Genomic DNA, 22212 nt, shown 5'->3' with positions numbered 1-22212 from the left:
GAAATTTTATGAATAAGAATCAGAAGCCAGTGCTAACAGGCCAGCGGTTCAAAACTAGGAAGAGGGGTAGGTTATGTTACACTTTTTACTTTATTTTTCTCTTTGTTAAAATAGTAGAAACACGGCAGGTGGAATAATTGAAAATCCAATAGGATTAAGGTTTTTCTCCCCTTCTCTGAAGCGATATTCAAAGTGCAGATGTTACTTTTAATTAACTTCTACGAATTTTATTTACTTTATGTATTTTAGGACTTTCTATAAAATTTAGGATTATTAGCTGTTAAGCTGAATAAATTTTAAACTGAAACCTCAGTTAAAAATTACTTTAACTCCGTTTATAGTATACTTACATACAAGGAATAAAACTTGTTAGATGTTTAATTCAAGTGTTTCTTAAAATGTCTCTTTCAACTAAGAAAGCAGAATATGAGCTATTATGTAAAGGTTACATAAAGACAATTGTCTGCTTTTTTTTTAAGTTTTTGTTTATATTTCTTTGACTCAAGTCAATGCCATCTCTATAAATGAACCTTTCACATGTAAAAAGGAAATGTTCTCACCTTCCTTCTCCATGAGATGGTCAGATCTTCTCCTTAGCCCTGTTTATATATAGCAACAGAAGTCAGAAAGCTCATTTTTCACAAATATTTCTGATATATTAGTGTTGTTTGGGTTTTTTATTGTTAAAATAAAACAATTACCATTGCGTAAGTTCCTTTTACTCACTGTGATACTGATTTTCTGTAAAGATGACAAACACTCTCTTTATGTACAATATTGCATCATTTTTTTAAAAAAAGCTAAGTGGTGCTAATTGTACTGATCATCTAGGTATTCTGTACAGCGAGTGTCATCCTAGCATGCTTGCTTATACTGTACTCAGAGTTCATTTGACATGATGTAGGTGTCTGAGATGAATTCCCAACACTTTGGGGCAGAGAGCAAAAAGAAGTATAATAAAAGATTGTCTGATTTGTGAAAAGAAGGCTTTGATATTTTGCTGTTGCAATAGCAGATTGTTAGAGCACACACAGGTGTGGTTCCTATCTGTCCCGCAACAGACTTTTTCCATCTTGACTTTCCTGTTTCTGATCAAATGCTAACAGCCGGTCTTAACTACTTGTGCCATAAAATGTAAATAAGAGCAGTTTCTCAGCATGGATGAGAGAAACAAAATGAGTTTGCAACCTTTCTCAGGTAATTACAAATTCTATCATGAGTCTGAAGAGCTGAGTTGTGTAAGATTTAGGATGGTCACAAAGCTTGGATGGGAATTCCAAACCAGTTTGTTTTCAGTCATGTTAAAAAGCGGTGCCAGCTTTCTCTCATCTTTCCTTCCTTGCATGCATTGCTTTCTCTGTTACTTTGACCAGTGCGGTCTCTTAAATTTAAAATGTCATGATGCATGTGCAGCATTCGTAGGTGTAGCTAATTAAAACAAGAAAACTGTATTGTTTGTAATTAAATGCCATGATGCTGCATTAATTAGTGGGATTTTCTACGAGCATGGTCCAGAACATTGTGCAATAGACTGCAATAACTAGCAACAGCAGAGATGTAGCTAGAGCAGTGTAATTAATGATCCCTAAAGAAATACCTCCGTCAGATCAACCAGTAAAAGCAATCAGATACACATACTGCTGGACTGATCCAATCCATTATTCAGTCTAGGTCTGTCAGTTATGGTACATGTGTTATTTGCTAAAACGATATTAGAACATTCTCTCTCATCATGACTTCCTTTTCAGTCCATGTTTTCCAATGTATTTGGTATAGTGGGTCCTAGTACAGGTTTGGTCTTTGATTCCTATTTAGTACAAGTAATAATTACAATAAATAAAGAGCTTGTATGTGTAATTCTGTGCCTATCTCTTGAGTTGCTGTTACAGTGATTGGAAGTGACACTAGATACTCATTGACTAGGTGGAAAAGACTTGGGGGGTGTGGATCTTTGGGGTTTTTTGAGAGATTATTTAAATGGGATCAGGGTTATTAAATGGCTTTAATATAGAAATATTAACATGCAAACACTTCTTTATGTGCTTAAAACATAAAATTTCCTTCAAAAATGGTGGTATTCTTGTTGCCTTAGTATATGAGGATCCTGCTTAGAAAATAGTGTGGATGGATACCTATTATCTTTCTGGAGGCAGGGGGCTTGAGGAAGAGAAATGGCTTCCTAGCATGTTTGTTCCCTTCTGGGTGTATATACACTTTCTTTTTCTGTCATAGCAGTGTCACAGACTGCTGTGTCTTGCACTTAGACTAGAGGATACTACTAGGTTTTTTTTATTTTTACATCCTGACTTCCAGTGTGTGAGGGGGTCATGAAATTTCACCCAGGTAGGAGAGTGCGCAGTGGTTGTGGTTTGGCTGTGGCATTTCAGTTTTCAGAAACTATTCTGTTGTGCGTACCAGGCAAGCAGAGGGGTTTGAAATGCAGAAATGCTGGAGTGAGCGAGCTGTCTTGAGAGATGACTGATTCCAACTTACTGGTTGATTTGTGTCTCATGATTCTCTTTCCCCTAATGCAGCTCCCAGGAGCGCTATCATCTGAGGGGACAGGAAGGTGTGGCATAGCAGTGAGCTGTCTAATAAAAATAATTGTCTATATGAACTCTTACTGGTCAGCTAGCTGTAACTGGTCTCCGAACGTGAACAATTTTTGAGCTTTCAGAGAGCAGAAAAGGAAGAAGATGCTAAATTTTTTTTCTTTAAAGTTTGAAAGTCTGCCTAGTGTCTAAAATACTGAGAGAGGACTATGAAGGAGGAGCTTGTAAATCTCACTCCCTCCACCTCTATTAGTTGATTCAATAAAAGGCATAAACTTTGTCTCCAGCATATATAATGGCAGGCAATAAAATTGCTTTAAAAAGATTTGAATGAAGAAAAATGATGTTGTAGAGGGATGAACCTTCCAGGGGAAGGAGGCATCTCATAGTTCCATGTAAAGTTTTTAACAATCCGGGTAAAGAAAATGGGTTCATTTTTTAATATAATCTCTGTATATGCTGAATACTGCATTTTGGTAAAGGTCAGCAGTAGTTAGCATCTGGCCAGGATTTGTGCTTATGGTGCAGATACGTGGGATATGGCTTGCACTGACTGCGTTGTACTTGCACACATGAAAATTGATACTTTCTGCCTTGTGAAGTGGAAGAAATAGGCGTAGCAGAAATACCAGTAGAAAATAAGGAAAATTTATGTATCCAGACAGTTGACAAATACTTGTAGGACAAAAGCTTCCCGAAGCGTTAACAGGAACAAACAGTGCATATTGTTTAAAGTAAACTGACAGGCAATACCTGAGCCCCAAGTTTGTTTCCACGGTATGGATAACATATAGTTAGTATCTGCTAAAAAAATGATGCAAAAAGGCAAATGGCAGCATAAAGAGGAGCTAAGCAGAACAGTGCATATTGCTTTCTTTCAGGAAGAAAACTGTTCAGTAAAAAGGTAAAAATGCCTATAGGTTAACATGAAGTCAGAGCAGGGGCCGAACAGGGCATGTCGTATTTCTTCCACAAAAAGACAGTTGTGGGCCTTCTGTTGGACAGTTAAAGTTAATTCTTAAGGAAGGATGTATAAATGGACTTTGTGATTTTCTTAGAAGCAAAAGAAAGAAAATAAGGATCTGGGAACATGCTGAAAATGAAAAGCTGTGTATAGCACTTATGTATAGCAATACATATATTGTATGCATCACATCTGCAAGCTACACCTGCCTCCGCTAGCCCTTGATTGAAACTGTGCTTGTTTAGTAATTATGTACTTGACAGCTCAACATACTGTCACCGCTTCTTGATGATGGCTTCTTACTCACCCTGTTATAGTTGTATCACATCAGCATTTCCTCTTCAGTACATTAGCTTGGTAGCAAAATGTTTCAACAAAATTATAAATCATTTTTCATGCAATGAGTTTACCTCCTCTTCCTGGGTAAATCTTTAGATTGTGATAGTCAAGTAAATAGTAGGGTACTCCAGATGAGAGCAGAACTTCTGGGACAGGAGAAGAATCTGTTTAAAATAGCTAAGAAATGTAAATCATGGTGTTTGTATTTGTACAAAGCACTGTGTACCCATGGCACCAAGCATATAACACTTCTCAGTTTAGACATGAACATCTTAAATTCTTAAACAAAATATAGTTGAAAAAGTAAAATAGGATTTTTTTTTTTTTTAAACTCTTAAGACAGAACTCTGTCTTCTTACTAGCTAATGAGTCATCAAGCATTTTGGTTTTATCCTGCAAATAATACGTGCTTATTTGGTAACCCAAAAGAGAATAATTATACTTGGATACTTGTTTATGGGTGGAGCTGTCTTTCTGGTGTGCAAATAAAACTGCCTGAAGTGCACATACTTCAGTAAAAACTTGTTTGTATGTGGGTTGATCGGTTTGTTGCTTGTTTTGGGTTGTTTTAGTATTTAAAGTTTGAAGAGAGTTGCAACTGATTATTTGGTAATGGGTGTGATATCTCAGATGGGATTCCAGTAGTGTGCTTCCCTGTAGGCATTTCCCAGAGCTTGTTCGTCAGTTCCCCCACTTGACCCTCTCTGGTTTGTCTGCCATGGGCTTGCCCTGCAGGTGTGAGAGGTGGTTACTCAAAGGGCACACTCCAGATCTTCATCCCAGCTGAATGACTGAGAGCATAAATATCTCCAAGGTCTGGGGTGAAGTAAAAACACAGGAAGAAGTCACTTGCAGCCCAGAGAAGGGGCTTACTCCATAGTTTATTGGATGATGAGAGTGTGATAGGGGAGAAGCTAGGTTGGCACTGTGTGTGTGTGTGCATCGCTTCAGGACGAGCTGGGGTTGGGAACGGTTGGTTTCCTGAGTGTGCATGTGGGTGTCCCATGTTGTTGAGTAATCCCCAGCTTTGGTCTGAGGAGGTCAGCTTCAGGGGCTGGGGCAGCAAGTCACTTGGAGATAGCTAAGAGTCAAGCCACTAAAAGTTAGGCATAGCATGGAATTTCTGGAAGATCAGGTGATGCTTCATTTTTCCAGGGAGCTTGACAGTCATCCCTGGAGCTGCTGTTGGCTGCATGCCGCCAGGCTCCTTGGAATCACCAGTTGGCTGGTCCACTGAGCTTCCCAGTGGCCTGGGACACTTGAGTGGGAGGGACTGCTTGTGCTTTCTAGATACAGTTGTTATGGGGTAAGGAATGCATTGGAAGAGGGGTAGAAGGGGCAAGTGATACCCTGAAGATGGTAGAATAGTGCACTCTAAGCACATGCAGGGGAACAAGAGAGAGAAACGTTTCTATACTAGAAACTGTGTAAAGCTGATAAAAGGAGTCATTGTGTGTAAACTTGTTATTTAATGGCCTTAAGGCTATTGTGTGAGGAGGAAAGAAAGGCTATCAGAAAACAAGGTCTTTTGGGGGTTGCTTTTGGTTAATGTTTGGGATAAAAAGCTGCACTGTGAGCCGCAGGGAAAGGAAACCTATGGCCAGATGATGTGTAATGTCCAGATCTGCTTCTCCCAAAAAGCCTGGGAGGGTTGCAGATGGCACATTTCAGAGTGCATTAGCACATGTTTAGACAGGAATTTTACCATTCCTAATTTGTCTTAGTAGCTAAAAATCTCTGGATTTATCATCCGGATATAATATGTGCAGGTTTTTCTAAGAACTTGTATCAGCATTTGCGTTAGCAGGTGATAACAAACTAGTTTTGGTTTTTGAGTGTCACAGAACAAATCACTGCTCTGCTTCTGAAGTTCAGAGTTATTTTGATGGTGACAAGCATATTGTGTGTGTCCTTACATAAAGCTGGGACTTGTTTTGTTAAGAAGCTTCAAGTGTCTGGTAAGCTGTGAACAGCCTGTAAGAAAAAGCAGGTGGAGGTCTGGGTAAATCTACCTAGCTTTATCTGGAGGTTGTGGCTAATGGCCTTGACACAGGGATGTTGTCTGGGGGTCAGGCTGTACCTTAACCTAGTTTAACCAGGGACAGCTGTAGAAAATGCAATGTGAGCGCTGTATGTGAGTCTTCCTAGTGCTGCTTAGGTCTGTGAATATGAAAGATAAATTCTTGTTTACACTGTAGTGCCTGGTCCTAAATGTTTACAGAAAAACTATTTTTATGAATACCTTGGTCTCTTATTTTCCTGAAGACTTGTCTTTTGAAAACATTTTAGATATGCAACCGGAGTTATTCAAAGAAAAATATCAAGACATGAAAAATGGAGTGTTCCTACAGTGAGATTATGTACACATAACTGACATTCACTTTATTCTGCTGTCAGATTTAGCAATGCATAACGATACACACATTAAGAGAAGGAAGAGTATGAAATTTGAAAACAGTTTCAATAGTTGCTTTTCCTCCCCTTTATTTATTTATTCCCATATGTTTGTGTGTGTTTTGGTACTGAAGGGGGGATGAAGAAGAGAGGGAAGTGAGGGTAAACACTTCAAAATTTCCAGAGGTAATAAAAGCCAAACAAACTTTTGGTGTGTTGACCAGAATGGGAAGAATATGTTTAGGTTCCATGGTCATTTCAATTGCTGGCTGATACAAGATTTTAACAGAAAGTTTAAAAACTGACTCTCTCTCCTTTTCTTTCTCCTTTACCTCTGTTCCAGATGAAAAGGAGAAATTTGAACCCACAGTCTTCAGGGATACGATTGTGCAAGGCCTCAATGAAGCTGGGAGTGACCTGGAGGCTATAGCCAAGTTTCTGGATGCAGCTGGCTCACGACTTGATTATCGCCGCTATGCCGACACGCTCTTTGATATTTTGGTAGCTGGCAGCATGCTAGGTAACCTGCAGTGTACCTGATAAAGAATTGTGATGATCAGCCTTGTTTCTTTTCAGATGCTGTTTTCCTTTACAAAGTGGAAATTGTAAACTGTATTAAAATTTCACTTATCTAAATACTTCTTGTGTCTCATATCATAGCATTGTTTACTGTTTGTAGTGCAGTAGTACTTAGGGACTTGATTGTGTGAGGCTTTCTGCAAATACCACAACAAATGGACACTGCTCTGGAAAGCCTTCAGTCTGAGTTGAAACAGCATATAAATGCAGCAAAGAAAGTGAGACTCTAACTAGGGGAAGCAGAGGAATTTATTAGCATAAAAAGGTGTAATACAATACTTCAGGTTTTTAGCTGCTGCAAGGCTTGCTTTGTAGAAGTTGCAACAAAGGGTAGCTAAGAGAAGTGAAGGATAATGAGGAATGCTATGTGGATGTTCATGGGGCATTTCTCCCAGGTATCAGTGGCAGCTTAGGCAAAAACGTGCCTTTCCTTTCACCTTTCTCTATATTTTGAACAAGTTGACTCTTTTTACTGGTCATGTTGGTTTGATTCCTGCTTCCTGCTCTTTGGTGTGTAAGAAGAAAAGATGCTTTTGAAAGACATGAGGTAATGCAAGAAACAAAAGCTGGTGGAAATGCCTAGGAAAAAAGCTCTCAACAGAATAAGTAGAAGTTGGAATGTTTATGTGAGCCTGGTAAGCATTATAAGGGTTAGAAGGATGTTCCGAGTCCTCAAACTAGTAACAGTGTGCTAATACATTTCAGAAAGGATTTACATTAATGTGGAGTTTCAAGTAGTAGTTAAAATATATGCAAGGGTTATGCTCCACCCATACTTATTTGATCATTCTCAGTGCTCTCAAAACCAGCTAAGATTCCTTAGTGTGTTCTGAATCTCCTAGTCCTGTGAGGTCTCTGTGATCTGAGGTGCAGCATATTGGCCAGCTGTCCCTTCTGTCAGGTGCCACCACAGCCTTGCAAATCTCAGTCTCTGTGTTCCCCTCTCTCCCCAGCTAGCTCTTACCCTTGCCTTTTGCCTCACGGATACTAACATAAGACTGATTAGACTTCTGAAATCTTAGTATTATAAAGCATTCTCTAAAGTGAGAAATTGTTTCTTGCCTTTTTTTTTTTCCCCCACTTTCTTTTAGCTCCTGGAGGCACACGCATAGATGACAACGACAAGACCAAGATGACCAACCACTGTGTATTTTTTGCAGACGAAGATCATGATGCCATCCGAAATTATGCTCAGGTCAGTAGAGGTGTGGTGGTTGACTGTTGTCCATTTATGCATCAGAAGGATTACAGTGGAACATCTGCAGGCTGTCTAGGCTGTAGTAGGCTAGTTACAGGGAAATCAAAAATCCAGTTAACCAGTGATCTGCCATAACCTTTAAATTTTAGGTAAGAAAATAGGATGTCTAAGGTAATATGATCACAGCTAGCAACACTTTCTTTTACAGAAAGCAGTCTTTCTTACTTCAGTCTGCTGTTGGTTCAGTATATTTTTAGATGCCATCCTTATTATTTTTGTTGACCTTTTCTGTATGCAGCATGAAAGATTTCTATGAACATATTTTTAGAAACACATGAAGTAAATGAATGACAAATAAATATAAAGCTCACGCCTCCAACCTTTGGTTGCATAACTAGTTAGGAATGGGGCATATATTCCAAGAGCTTTCATTTCTCCTAATGTGCGATATGGAATTTCTTTTTGCAGGAGTAAGGCTGGCACAAATAGGCCTATGTGAAATTAATACAAAAAAGCAATGAAGCCTAAAACATTTTTGAAGAGAAGCTAACATTGCGTAACTCCTTAATGGAAGATAATAATTATATGAGAAAATGCACTAAGAACTCTATTCAAAGTTCAAAGCTTCCATGCAATTCTGGATACAAGTAGGATTGCATAAAAATGCAATAGCTTTGAAACTCCCACATGTCAAAAGTCTATTGTTACTTAAGTAACATATATATCTTTTAAAATAACTAGTTATTATTGGGGTGCTGGTGACAGTAATTGAAAGCATAAAAGCCACTGTCCCTCCTAAGGTGTTGAGGGTGGTAAGTTGCTGAAAAGGTGCATGATTGATTTAGAGGGTGCTGGGATCAGAATCTGCATTGGTAACGAATGTTTGCTAAATAGCAGAAAGCCTCTTCTAAAGCACATCTTTGATAATCTGAAGAAATGAAATATACTTATTTCTGGGAAGGGAGTCTATATCTTTGTATCAGCTTTATCATCCCTTAAAAACAGGGTATTCTACTTCAGGAAAATCTGTATTGGTAAAGGCATTAACCAATTTGTCTTCTTGAATTTTAATATTTTCACTATTTCATCATAAGAATTGACAGTACCAGTCCTCCAAGGAGAAATTTAACTTTAAAATAAAAGATTGCATGTTGGAAAATGGAAAGGAAGGCTTCAGGACTTGAAGCAGTGGAATTTTTAACATATTCTCTGCATTTCAAACCAAAAGTCACCAAAATAAGTCAACATTTTGTAGTTAATGCCTGAACAGATGTATCCTTTTATAGACCTCATCAGTTTTTTTCATGCACAAAGGGAAATAGAGCTCTTATTGTATTATGAAAAAGTGGAGTTAGGCTAAAATAGTGAATTTAGCCTAACTTAAGTGATTACCTTATCTTCTAGGTAATTTCTTACTCAGACTCCCAGATGAACCAGTACTGTGGCTGTTTTTAGTGGTTTTAGTCATGGATGCAATTCAAAGAGTGTTGATATTTTAATGGATTATTTGCTTATGAAGTGTACTTCTGTCACTTACAGGGACTTGGAAAAATATAGAGTTTTGTTTGTAAATACAAACAAGAAGCTAGCTTGTGTCTGTCTCTCAGCATGGCCACAACTTGATTATCAGTTGTTCTGAACTGAAACACTACTATTTAGCATGTTTAGATGTATTTTATTCCCTGAAAAGTGAACTGAAACTTTCAAAACTTAATTTGTTCCCCCCACCCCCATTCAGCCTGACAACAATGTAATTTGTTCCCCGTATAAACCTTTTAACCTGTGACAGTCATATGCTTTGTGCCCTTTGCACAGTCCTGAGAGCAGTGCTTTGTTTATTTGATTCCTTATCTCTCCCTTCTTCCATCTGAATGCACCCTGCACCTGTGCTGCTTCTGCTTTCATAATCTGTTATCACATGATGGGCAACAAATGCTGAAAACCGGAGAAAAAGTGTTTCCAGGAGCATGCCTGTCCTGAAAGCTTTGTCAAACGTTCTTCCTCTTTCCCAGGCAGTAGTGTGTTCTGCTGTAAGCACTCATCTTGGTGGGTTTGACAGAGATCCTGCATCTGCTGAAGATGCCCAGCAGTGCTACCTGACTTCCTTGCTCCATCACCTTATACCTGGCAGTGTCCCTAGAGAGCTGTGTTACCAGGGGAAGGGTGCAGAGTTAATCTCCTTTCCCCTGCTGTTGATCCATGGATAGGGTGTGAAGTAGAGTAGGAATAACATTTTGAGAAGTATGGAAGGCTCAAACTGCAGTAAATTCTCAGATTCAAACATCGCGCTATAAAGCAGGAGTTGCAAAACTTGTATCTTTCCACTTGTCCTTCTCTACTAGTGTGCTCACATTTCATGGTCTGCCATGAGACACAGATAACAACAGAACAGATGACTGCAGAAATATAATTCTGCTAGCTGCTTATTTCCTGGAAACAATGTCTAAGGGAAAACTGTGCAGTGGAGTGTTAGAGTGTGAGAAGCCAGTAGTGCTTCCTACTTTTTCTTTCCCGCTGTAGAGATAAGAAAAAATTGTTCTGTTATGGATTGAGCAGTGACAGTCATGTTTCCATCTGCCTTTTTTGTTCATCTGTGTTTTATATTTAGGTCTTCAATAAACTTATCAGGAGATACAAATACCTGGAGAAAGCATTTGAAGATGAAATCAAAAAGGTAATGTTGGTGGCAGTCTCCTCTTAAACATTACCATTTTTCACTCTGTCTAATGCAATTCCATATGTACAACTGCTGTGCTGTTATGTATTTTATTTAGCTCTGCTGGAAAAGAGGATGGAATCTACAGGTGGCAGCTGTAGTCTGCAAATTTAGCTCTGACAGCGCTTGATGTAGAGAAATTCTGAATTAATGCTTCCTTTGGTTGTTTTGACCAAGCTTGCCTTCTTATCCCAGGTTTTTCTGTGCAGACCTTCAGTGTGCTTGGGGTGGGGGGTGGGGGGGTGTAGTTCTCAATGAGAAGAGGTATTACTGCTCTGATATAGAACAGCTTCTCTGTGGTATGTTTTTTCCATAGGATAAATGTAAGTTGCTTTGCAGAATGTCACTTGATGTATGAGTGGAATGTGGAACGAGTCCTAACCACAAGATTTTGTATTCGAGTTCATAGATATGTGCAAGAAAAAGTCATCACCACTGGCAGAGTGCTTAGGATTTGCCTGTTAGACTGTAGTGGATATTTGTGGATACTGTTCTGTTTTGCGATACTGACTTCTAAGGAGACAGGAGAAACATGGGTAGAAATTTTTGAAAAACAAAATACAGATCTATTCTGTCTGTTTTGAGTTCCTAGTAACAGATGTAAATATCTTCTCTCTTCTCTCTAATGGCCTGAATAAACATTGCTGTGCTGTAAGTTAATAGGCATGCTGATAATGGCAAAACCTGTCCTGTAACTAAAATGCCATATTTGTTAGAAGTGTGTTTCCATATTATTTAAACATTAGAACGATTACTGCAAGGGTCAAGTGAGGCTAAGTCTGGAGTGTGATGCCTCACCACCACCTCTGGTAGCTAAATGAGTTTGGCTCTGATTTATACATTTTTGCTCATACAGGAAATTATTTTTGTGCTTGTGGCCAGAATGCCTATTAGCTGGTGCTGATTGCTCAGTACATCATTCTAGAACTAAATTTACCTCTATCCCCACACAAATCTAGTGTTCTTGTTGTTAATTACTATAATCACTGCCATGAGAAGCGCTGACTCATAGCATTCAAGTTTCAGAGTGTTCAGCATATTAAGCAAATGCCGTGTCAATTCAAGCCGCCTCCTCTCTCTCCTGTAACTTGCTTGGTTTTGAATCATATAAGTTTCTAAGAATTCACTTTCTTACACTCAGTGACAAGACTACAGTTAATGTGACTCTTCAGCTGAGGAACAACTGCCTCTGATGGGATGATTAACTACACAGTACCTTGAGAGAAAACAATAATTTGGGGTACAGTGTGGCAGAGCCATGCTACTTATTTAAAGCTATTGGAAACTTTAGCCATGGCAGCATGGGGTCAGAGTGGGTTTGTTCACCTTGCAGACTGCAAATCTCATTTTGATGTACCTGCTTTTTGTATAGTTTTCAGTGTCAGATTGTATCTTGTATGACAAATCATGAGGTTAGGTTTGCATAGTGATCCTAGGCTGGGGGGTGGGGTAATTTTTCCATCTGCCCTTCTATTGTCACCCTTGGCGCTGAAGCAAATCTTGGCATGGCTCCTGAGGACCTGGACTTCCGGCATGGGTGCCAGGTACATCCTATTGCTTAGTAAATGCAGTTTATCTGAGAATTAGAAATTGGGAAGGTGGTTGTTGAGGTTTGGGCCTCTGTATCTCACCTGTGCTGTCATGACTTAAGAACCCTAGAGGACTATTCGTAGTTGTCTTCTGCTTACCTTCTCCATCCCCCTGCTTGTGTGAACCCACATATCACATGGCTGTCATCTCACTGATGAGGCTGCTGAGTTTTTAACTGTCTTATACCTGTGTGCAGTAATGTGTATGAGAGTAGCTGCGAAGGTTTTCTAGAAGGTGTTTCTGCAAGATTTAGTGGTTCAAAGGCTACTGCAGTTAAATGACGGTTAGAAAAGCAAGAGAGCAAGCAACTCCTTGATATTGTTTCATGGGTCACTGTCCTATCAATGAAAGTGATTTTTCTGGCAGATTTATTAAGCATCTAGTGTACTTGAGGGAAAATAAGCTCTTCTCAAATAAAGTCACGCTAAAAAACACCCACCAAGGCCATACCAGCAGTTTCACTTTAAAGAACCAGACGGTGTCAGTGGGACTTCTCTTTCAAGAGAAATTGTCTTAGCAGCAGTATTCATACAAGTATTTGCTTTATTTCTTCGAGTTCATAATTTTGTCATTTTATTTTTTGTCATGATTATTTCCCAGCACGTTTCCCTTTTGTGCCTGTTTCCAGCTTTCAAATGTTTGAATTCTTAATTCTCTCCCCCCGAATTACAAATTATTTTTTCTTCTAGTGACATACGCAAACTGTACATCTACATTTCTACAACTAAATTATTTTGTGCAAATAATTTCAACAGAAGACCAGGATTTAAAGTGCATTGCTCACCTGCTGGTTTTTAATGTAGGCAGCTTAAGTCCATATGAGCACTGCCCAGTGTACCTGCATAGACCTATGACAACATTTTGCATTGATTTAAGTAAAAGTCTCAGTTCCAAATTTGTGTTCATCTTTCTCACATCTCTATTTCTGATCAGGTCAGTGGATGAAGCATGCAGTATTAGCTGTCTGTGTACTATATTTGTAAGTTTACATAGCATTCTCTATAGGGTTTTTATTATAAAATTTGGGATAAAGTACAGATAAGTGTATTTTTGGTCTTAACACTGGTAAATATTATGAGTCATATGAGGGCATGTGAAGTACGGGGACATGTTATGAGGTCCTTTGTGTTCTGTTTTCCTAATGAAAAGAACCCCAAGTCAAGCTGGTAGTTATGAAATAAAAGGAGAGTAACATTCTGAGATCAAATGGGGAGTAAGCAGAGATGCTAAGTCAACTAAATTAATCAGTCCTATCTGTTATGTTAGGTGCCTTCTCAGCTGCTGACAATTCAGTGCTCAAACTCTCAGATGCTAAAGCAATAGACCACTTCAGCTAATGAAGATATAAAAAGACCTCACACTCCCTGTGTGGATAGGATTCCTTAATTTTCTCCATTAAGGTTTCCAAATTGCAAGAGGAGAACAGAAGCACTTGTTTTTCTTCTAAGTTCTTGTTGTGTGTGTCTTTACTTGTGCCTATCTTTTATACTCAGAATTTGTGCTTAAAAGACTTTTTCTTTAAAGACAAAAATAGCATGGAACAGCACATTAGGTCTGGTCTTGTGCTTATTAGGCATTCTGAACGCCCACTTAAATAGGTGGGAGTTTTTAGAGTTATGATAGAAATACAGAATTGTGAGCCAGAATTGTGCATTTTATGCCTGGAATCAATCTGTATCTGTAACAAAAGGAGTAATGACAGTGCTTGGCTAACAGCAGGGAAGCATCAGCTTGAAGAACTTTCTGTGGGTGGCTTGGTACTATTCTGAAGTAACTGGGACATTTTGTGACTTCCCTGCTGAGGTTTGTGATCATGATGGTAAAAGAAGAGCTCTTAAAGTAATCGGCAATAAAAATCTGAAATGGCAGATTAGAACTGGACATTTAGTTCTTTTTGATAGTTTTTAAGTGGGTTTATTAAAGGTTTTGATTCTTCCTATTACCTAGTTTTCCCCTAAATTATGCTGTTTCACAGTTGCTTGAAGTGTAGAATAATATAATTGAACAGCAGAAAATGACATCTATAAGTTTATTAAAAAATATTAGTAAAACAACAATTACGCTGGTAGGACCAGCAGTACTTTAAGCAGCGAGATATGTGTAGAGCACCACATTCCTACTCAAAATATACTGCAGTGGGGTACGCTTCAAGAACACTGTAATTCTGATTCATTCCAAGAGACTTGCAAGAAACATGTTTCAAATAAAAGGGAAGAGGATGAGACTCTGAACTTCATAGATGCATCATTTCAGACCTTCCAAAACATTTGAACAAATACAGTTTTCTTAAAACTGGAGTTGATAAATGTTTGGATGTTCTTCTCTTAGGATCTTTCTCCACTTGGAGTGCATAACTGACTTTGCAGCTGGATTTACTGCTGTTGTTGCTTTCATGACTCAAATCTGACATGAATGGATGTTACTGTTCACGATCTACTCATTACTGACAAAACCCAATGGAGGTTACAGCTTAGAAGTATGTCAAAACCTGGTCTGTCATGTTAAAGTAGTCCATGTGACCACTTTCTAATCAAAATACTCATCTGTTGCTTATATGGTAGCAGAAGGAAAGAGAATTAAGTAAGCTATACAGAAATCTAAAGCTGTTTCCTGTTTGTTAACAGGTGCAATACTTAAAGAGCAAAGGGTCTACTTCTGATTATTTTTTTTCTTCTGCAGATCTCATTTTGGTACGGTATTGTTGATAAAGCTTGTGTAAAGAAAGCGTTAAATCCCCAGGCCTCCATGTTAGAGGAGGCATGTTACGCTAGACTTATATTGAAATTCTGTAAAAATGTTTTTAGTTTTGCCAATAAATGTGGCCCTGGAGTTCCTTCCCCTGCATCGTTATATATACCAGTTAATTGCTGCATTTGGAAATACAGCACACCAATTGTTTCTCATCCATATATTTAGAAATAATAATTCCATTCATCTGCATCCTTAATTTTTGTACATTGTTTGGTTGTGAGTCACAGTTGGTTGAAATAAAATTATACCTTGAGATTTTACAGTTTCATAGTTTTTCATTTAAGCTAAAACTGCATGTTCCAATCATTTGGCTGAAGCCCTCTAGGGAAAAAAAAAAAAATGATTTGTCGGTGGTTGAATCATTCAAGCCTGTGTAAGCTGTAATTTAAAGCTGATGTTGTTATGTAAGAAGTACCATATGAATGAGTCTTTTTTCAGTTCTGTTCACTGATACAGAGCAGAGCTATTCATTAAACACTGCATGAGCTTTAACTTCATTAGCTACCTGGATTTTTAAAATATCACTGCATTCAGCAGGCTTTACAGTTAATAAGCTGCTTAGATATATTGGAGAATAGCTCTCACTGTCCATGGTAACAAACAAGCATAGGGACATGTCTGATATTCTGCCCCTTTGTATGAGTAGGTTTTGGTTATTAAGAAATACCCTTAATTTTGAAACTGGGTGGAAATTTTCCATCAGAATGAGCTGTTCTGCTTTGATTGCATCTATTGCTCATTTGGAGAAGGAAAAAGGGTGTTACAACAGCAGAAGGTAACTGAATGAAGCACTGGTAGCTGGAGAAGGAAATGAGAATTCCTTTTTAACTCCAGAGATGGGTGCCTGTGGTCTCTTTATATTTTTCTCTTTTTTATTTTTTCCTTTTTTGTGATGGTGGTAAATTTGTAACCTAGCTTCTGAGGGAGTCAGCAGGTTTTTGCAATGAATGAAGCTGCCCTTTGCTCTACCCCTCTTTCCCATCATATTGTAATTGCTAACAATATGTTAAAAAACCATCATTGTTAACAGTAATGCTATTTAGAAAATCTCATTTTTAATAACGTTTTACCTGATGTAAAGGAAAAGGGCATAATGTACTTCATCAGTATGCTTTCAAGTCATTCACTGTGTTTGAACATGGGAAATAAGATATTTAGACTTAATTGTTATTTTTAGGCTTTAAGAGGTAAACATGTAATTCAGATCTTCTAGCACGTAAGATGGTGAAATTTGTAATTTTTTCTCAAGCTAGTTGTTTCCTCATGTAATTAGTAGTGGGAATGGTGAGGTCTTAAAGCAGCTTTTGTTCCTGTCTGTCTGTTGTCAGCTTTATCAAGAATGTCTGAACTTCAAATATTTTTCTTATTTTAGCCAATAGAAAATCTGTTGTAATTGTGCTGTGTTCCCTTCCCCAAAAGGAAAACAGGAAACCTTCTTATCCTTTTATTGTTCATGTGTGTATTAGTTTTTGTAAGCTAGAAAAGGAACTGCAACTGTGTAGTCTGAAGTCTGAAGATGTGAATGGCAGACTCCTATCAGCCCATTGAAATCAGCAAGTCTGTGATCCTGTAATTTCTGTGTGTCTCAAGCTTTTAACCAGCACTTTTATTTTTATCCATATATACGTATATTTGGAGAAAACAGGCTTTGTCTCTCTGAGTAAGGCCGTATTCCACGTGCTTGTGTGCTTATGGAAAGTGAAATTATAAGCGGTTAGTGAAAAGGCACTTGATTTTGACGTGATTGCTATTAATTATCATGGGGCTTTTTGAGAAATAAGAAATTAAACTGCTAATATTTGCTATCTACCTGTTATCATTGCATATATGGCTCAAATATATCTTTCTCTCCCCCCCACTGTCTGACCCACAGCTTCTACTGTTTCTTAAAGCCTTTACTGAGACAGAACAGACAAAGCTGGCAATGCTTTCTGGCATCCTGTTAGCCAATGGGACTCTTCCTGCTACAATTTTAACAAGCCTCTTCACTGACAATATAGTCAAAGAAGGTAATTTTCTATATGATCTTTTTTCTTACATTAGCTTAAATCAGAGATGTATTATATTGCACCATATTTTATATGTTGGAAGCCTGTAACTGGACAACAGAAATCAGTATTTTAAAGCAGAAGTGTGTACAGACAGCAGTGGCCAACATGCTTTGTGAAATCTATTAAGAGGGCAGTCAAACATTAGGAAGAAAGCAACAAAACCAAAAATAAACCCCAAAGGATCTATGGCTTTGGACATTCCATGTGTGTGTGCAAGATTGTAGAAAATACCTATTATCTGACACTATAAAAGTGTGAAGTATAACATCTATTCCTGAGATATGCCTACCAGCATTTTTACAGGTGTTGCCAATATCTTGTGAGTGTGAAGTGGGACAGAGAGCATGTCCAGGCTAACTGGATATTGCAGAGGGGGAAAAAATAAATTCAAACCCTCATTTTGCCTTCATACCATTAGGGATCAGGGTTTGATACGCTTTCCCGTGGACTTGTATTTACCATCTGATGAGTAACTGTTCTTTCAATCTTAGGATATAATGCCTTTTTGAGATGACTTATTTTTAGGGGCTTTAGTTAGTTAGTTGTTTATAGCCATTTACCTTGGAGTCCTAATTTTCCAAACAGTGTCTTTCTCTGCCAGTTACTGACTACTTGGAATAATTGCAAATGCACTGTCTGTTTTGAACAGTTTTCATGAAATCTTTTTGGTTTTGTTAGAGCTATGTATTAGCTAAAATGTACTCTAACTTACATTTAAAAAAACCAAGTACTCTAACTCGGTGTTCTCATTTGCAGCATGCTAACCATTGTATGAGTTTTCTAAATGCTGCAGAAAGAAAAGCCGCAGCTGCAGCTTTGCTCTGTCATCATCCACAGCTTTCAGAATCAGAAATAAACTAGGAGAAAATTCAAACAACAGCACTAATCCATGTCTTAGGGTGATGGCCTGCAATATTTTCAAATCAAAGTCTGTTCCTGGTTATGAGAAAACAAGAGACATCTGAAAGCTCGAATTTTTAAAATTCATGTGATTTTTTAATATATTTTAAATTTAACATTTTAAGAATACAATTGTTAGTGCAAATCCCAGAACAAATTCCATTTGCACTATAAATGTATGTTTCTAGGATCGCTAAACTTTTGCCAGGACCTTACATACACTTTTGGTTCTTGGTTTATATATACTAAAAATGTACCTGTGTCAGCATAGGAGGAAAAGATTAAGTTAGTGTTCTGGAATAGATCTTTTATGGAAGAATAATAAAAGATACAAAGATAAATGAAAAACAGGTAAAAGATGAAGGCTTAAAACAGGTAGATCATATAGAAATAAACTTGATAACTTACTTTGATTTACAAAAAACAATACTGCAAGTACCTGAGGAAAAACATTAGCTGAGGGAGTTGTTGATCAGCATGGCAGTTGTAACTTGGGCAAAGAATCAGCTGAAGGGAAGAGAGAATAGATTGTGCTAATAGGAGATCTGTCAAGTTTGAGGGCAAATACCTAATTCATTCTAGGATTACTCTTTTTTAGTGTTGTTACTATTTTACTGTGATGTATAGATGGGAAAAGATGTCTTTTGGGCATGGGTGACATATTTCTAGCAGAGACAGGGGGAAAGGTCTAGGCAGTGGTGAAACCTCATCAGGGTTAAGTGTACTCTTCTTGTCACCCCTGCTGAAAAAACAGTGCAAATGCAAGGAGCAGCTAACGGGGTTAATTGATAAAATGAATGGCTGAAGTTGCTTTCTGCAAATAGGGTGTAAAAAAACCAACCAAACAAAACCCCCTAAAAACAACCCAAAACCCAGAAAAAGGGAAGAGCTATTTAAAAGAAATGATAAACAGGGATTATGCTTGAAAACATATGTGGGTTGTGAAGCCCTAGAACAACTGCCCTCTTATATGGGCATAAAGCTTGGGTTTTTCCAAGTTTTAGCTTAAATAAGGGTTTAGGATGTGGGTACTGGGGACAGTGCTTAATGACAGAGACCAGAGAATTACATTTAATGTTGGTATTGAGCACATCAGATACACAGAAGTGTGTTTACAGCTTCAGAAAGTTACAGGTGGACGTTACACCTAAGTCCCCTGGTTGTTGACAAGGCTTTGTCAGGTTTGAGTAGTCAGCCTATGGTACTTAGGATTACTGCATGTGGGTTTCACTTGGAACCTATTTTACAACATGTAAAACAAGCCCAAATTAGTATTTGTAGGCCTCTCTCTTTTGGCATGGCATTCTGCATCCATGGTTCTATGTAGTACTTCTCTAAGGATCGTGCTTTGTGACTAAGCTCTTGAAATAAGGTTTCCAAAGCTGTCATAACAGTCAAGATCTGTAATGAATGTTAATGAAGTTTACACTGCTTTGGGAATAATTTTTTCTGTTCTTGTTTGATGACTCATTTAGTTGACATATCCTAGAAACAAAAAGAATGGATATTTCTCTATATAAAGTGTCTAAGAATGATAAAACCACTTCCTACTAGTAGGTCCCATCTAGCTCTCAGAGAATCAGGACTGGTTGGAAGTGAAACAGAAAATGATACCGACTGGCTGTAGCACGGTACACCATTATCATTATTACCACTCTCAGTGGCACTGTGAATGCCGACACGAGTGCAGTATGGAGGAGCATAACTGGCCTACAGGGAACCTCCCTCAAGGATGAGCTGGGTGTTCATCTCCGAGACCTCGCGCCCTCCTTCAGCTCCCTGCACTTGCCGCTGCAGCTGAGAAGCCGGAGCAGAGCCATGGTGTTGCTGCTCTGAAGACATGTGCCGAAGGGAAATAGGCGGGAGGTGTGGTTGTAATGGCTTCTTAGCTCCCCTGGGAAAGCTACTGCTAGTGTAGGTAGAGTTCTTTTGATTTAATGCAGAAAATACTAAGTTGTGCCTTGAGGAGGAATTTTTCCATTTAAAATAGTATTTGTGCCTGGTCCTACCAGCTTCTAAATGCCTCTGTGGGGGCTGGGGTGCAATCAGTTACCTTGAAATTGTAAGGTTACTTAACCCTGTTCCAGGACTTGCTAAAAAGCCCTTTGAAAATATGGGGGGGGTTCAGTTCTTATTCCTGAATATCCTGTGATATCTTGTACCATTGTTTCCTGATTTAACACATAATTTTTCCTTTTGCATTGGATTTGGTCTGTAAATTAGGGAGGTAGGAAAAATAATTGCAAAGAAAATTTTTGAACAAATGAATGGAGATGAGCAAGAAAGGATGAAAAGATTTCAAACAGTCTAGCATATTTCAGAAAATTAATACTACATTAAAGAAAAAAAAAATGAGCATTTCAGCTCTAGATGTTTGGTCCCGTTCCATAAATGTATTTTCATTCCATATTCTTGTAACCATTTTTGTAACCTTGTAATTCTTGTAACCATCTCTAATTCATGTTGCAAATTGCTGAAGCGTGTTTTGTGTTTTTCTTCAAACAGGGATTGCAGCATCTTTTGCTGTAAAGCTTTTTAAAGCATGGATGGCAGAGAAAGATGCCAATTCTGTTACCTCTGCTTTAAGAAAAGCCAACCTTGATAAGAGATTGCTAGTAAGTACACTGTATTTTCAATAATCCTTATCTCTCATTGGGATAGAGAAGGAAATAAAATGCAAATGATAGACTGCTCTAAGCCTGTTAACTCCCCCTCAGAGTCCCTTGGCATTTTTAAAATATTTTGCATTACAGCAATAATGTTATGGCTGTAGCATTGATACAGGTTCAAGAATATTAAATATCACTTGTTTTTACGTTCTTACTTTCCCTTTAGTTAAATGCCTCTGAAAGACTATATATATGGGACTTGGGAATTAATTAAATGTGGGATTTTTTCTAACCATTGCTAACAAAGCATGCCACCAGCAACTGTGTTGCTTTAGAAATTTAAATTCTAACCCTAATCTTTTATATTTTATTTATTATTTACAAAAGTAAAACATGTTTAAAGAAAAAAGTCCTCTCACAGTGTTTAAATAGTATAACAAAAGCACAACAAGCTGATTTTCCACATCAGTAGCCATCTGGGTAGCATAAATGGTCCCGCAGTGATGACAGCAGACCTACTAGGAGTAATGCAGGAAAGCTTTTCAGCCTTTGGACTCAAAACCTGTGTTCTGGGTTTGTACCAATGGCCTGAGGTATTCAGAGTATATATGAATAAACAGCAGTGTCACATGCCTTTCTCTCCCAGTGTGTTTCTGAAGATCAATAGCTGTTTGGGTTTTTTAAACCTCACAGAGATGCTGCTGTGATAATCCAATCAAATGTGCTACATCCTGTGTAGCACTGCCTGGAGAATTGCAGCAGTATTTCCTGTTTCTACCTCAATAATTTATGATTAGGCAAGAACTTTTCAATAGTGAAGCAACCTCCCACACCCCTTCATCTCTTAATTTGTATGTGGCTTTAAGACTCCAAGTCATAAATAATTCTCCATAAAGCTGGGAAATGGGCTAATAACACTGTTTATTAGAGAGGAGAAAAAAGCAAACTGCATCTTATTTCTATTTCCAACTTGACTGAATTAAACTTTCAGCTGTTGACTCTCATTATGCAGCTATATTAAACAACTATAAAAGTACCAGATGATGTTGCCTATGCATAGATGCCTTCATGAAAGTTTCTTCTTAATCTCATTTTCAGTGAGGAAACAGATTGAGGATCTCTAGCTTCTTTGGGGGCGGGGGGGGGGGGGGGGGGGAGTGCGGTCCTTCCGGGGGGGGAAAGTGCTGTCCTTCCCAAAAATCATTGTTAGACATAAAGAACTGGATGGTAAGCAAATGTCATTGAATCCTTGCCAGGATGGGGCATTTGCTGTCACAATTTTTAAGCATAATTTTAACTTTTCTACATAGCTAGGCTTTCATAAATCATAGATTTGGCAGTGTCTTTGAATCAGAAATGCCTACAGGAGTTAATGTTAACAGTACAAGGTGGATTTAGGTTTTTGTTGTTAATTAATGCATTAGTGGTAATCATTGCTCAGCAAAGTAGCGACATCAGGCCAGTGAGCCTGGGCCATAAATGTATTACTAGGTGTATACTTTTTTAAGAGGTAAATGTGTGGATGTACTGGGAGGGCATGGTAAATGTGCTTTGCATATAATGGCTTTA

The 22212-nt window shown here is 38.2% G+C and overlaps 1 protein-coding gene across 1 annotated transcript in view; it reads left to right on the top strand.

The window, feature by feature from the left end:
• Positions 1–22212, top strand: part of LOC104509579 (basic leucine zipper and W2 domain-containing protein 2) — a gene marked incomplete at its 3' end in the record, with an annotated part of 22689 nt that continues 477 nt past the window's right edge. Inside the window, exons 1-6 of the mRNA XM_010151558.1 lie at positions 1–66; positions 6593–6769; positions 7920–8023; positions 10635–10700; positions 16957–17092; positions 20540–20649. Of these exons, the coding sequence (XP_010149860.1) occupies positions 9–66; positions 6593–6769; positions 7920–8023; positions 10635–10700; positions 16957–17092; positions 20540–20649 (651 nt within the window). The remainder of the gene's footprint in view (positions 67–6592; positions 6770–7919; positions 8024–10634; positions 10701–16956; positions 17093–20539; positions 20650–22212) is intronic.

The sequence above is a fragment of the Eurypyga helias genome, unplaced genomic scaffold, assembly GCF_000690775.1.
Source record: "Eurypyga helias isolate BGI_N326 unplaced genomic scaffold, ASM69077v1 scaffold30125, whole genome shotgun sequence".
In the NCBI taxonomy this organism is placed as follows: Eukaryota; Metazoa; Chordata; class Aves; order Eurypygiformes; family Eurypygidae; genus Eurypyga; species Eurypyga helias.
This window is presented reverse-complemented; position numbering and strand designations above follow the sequence as displayed.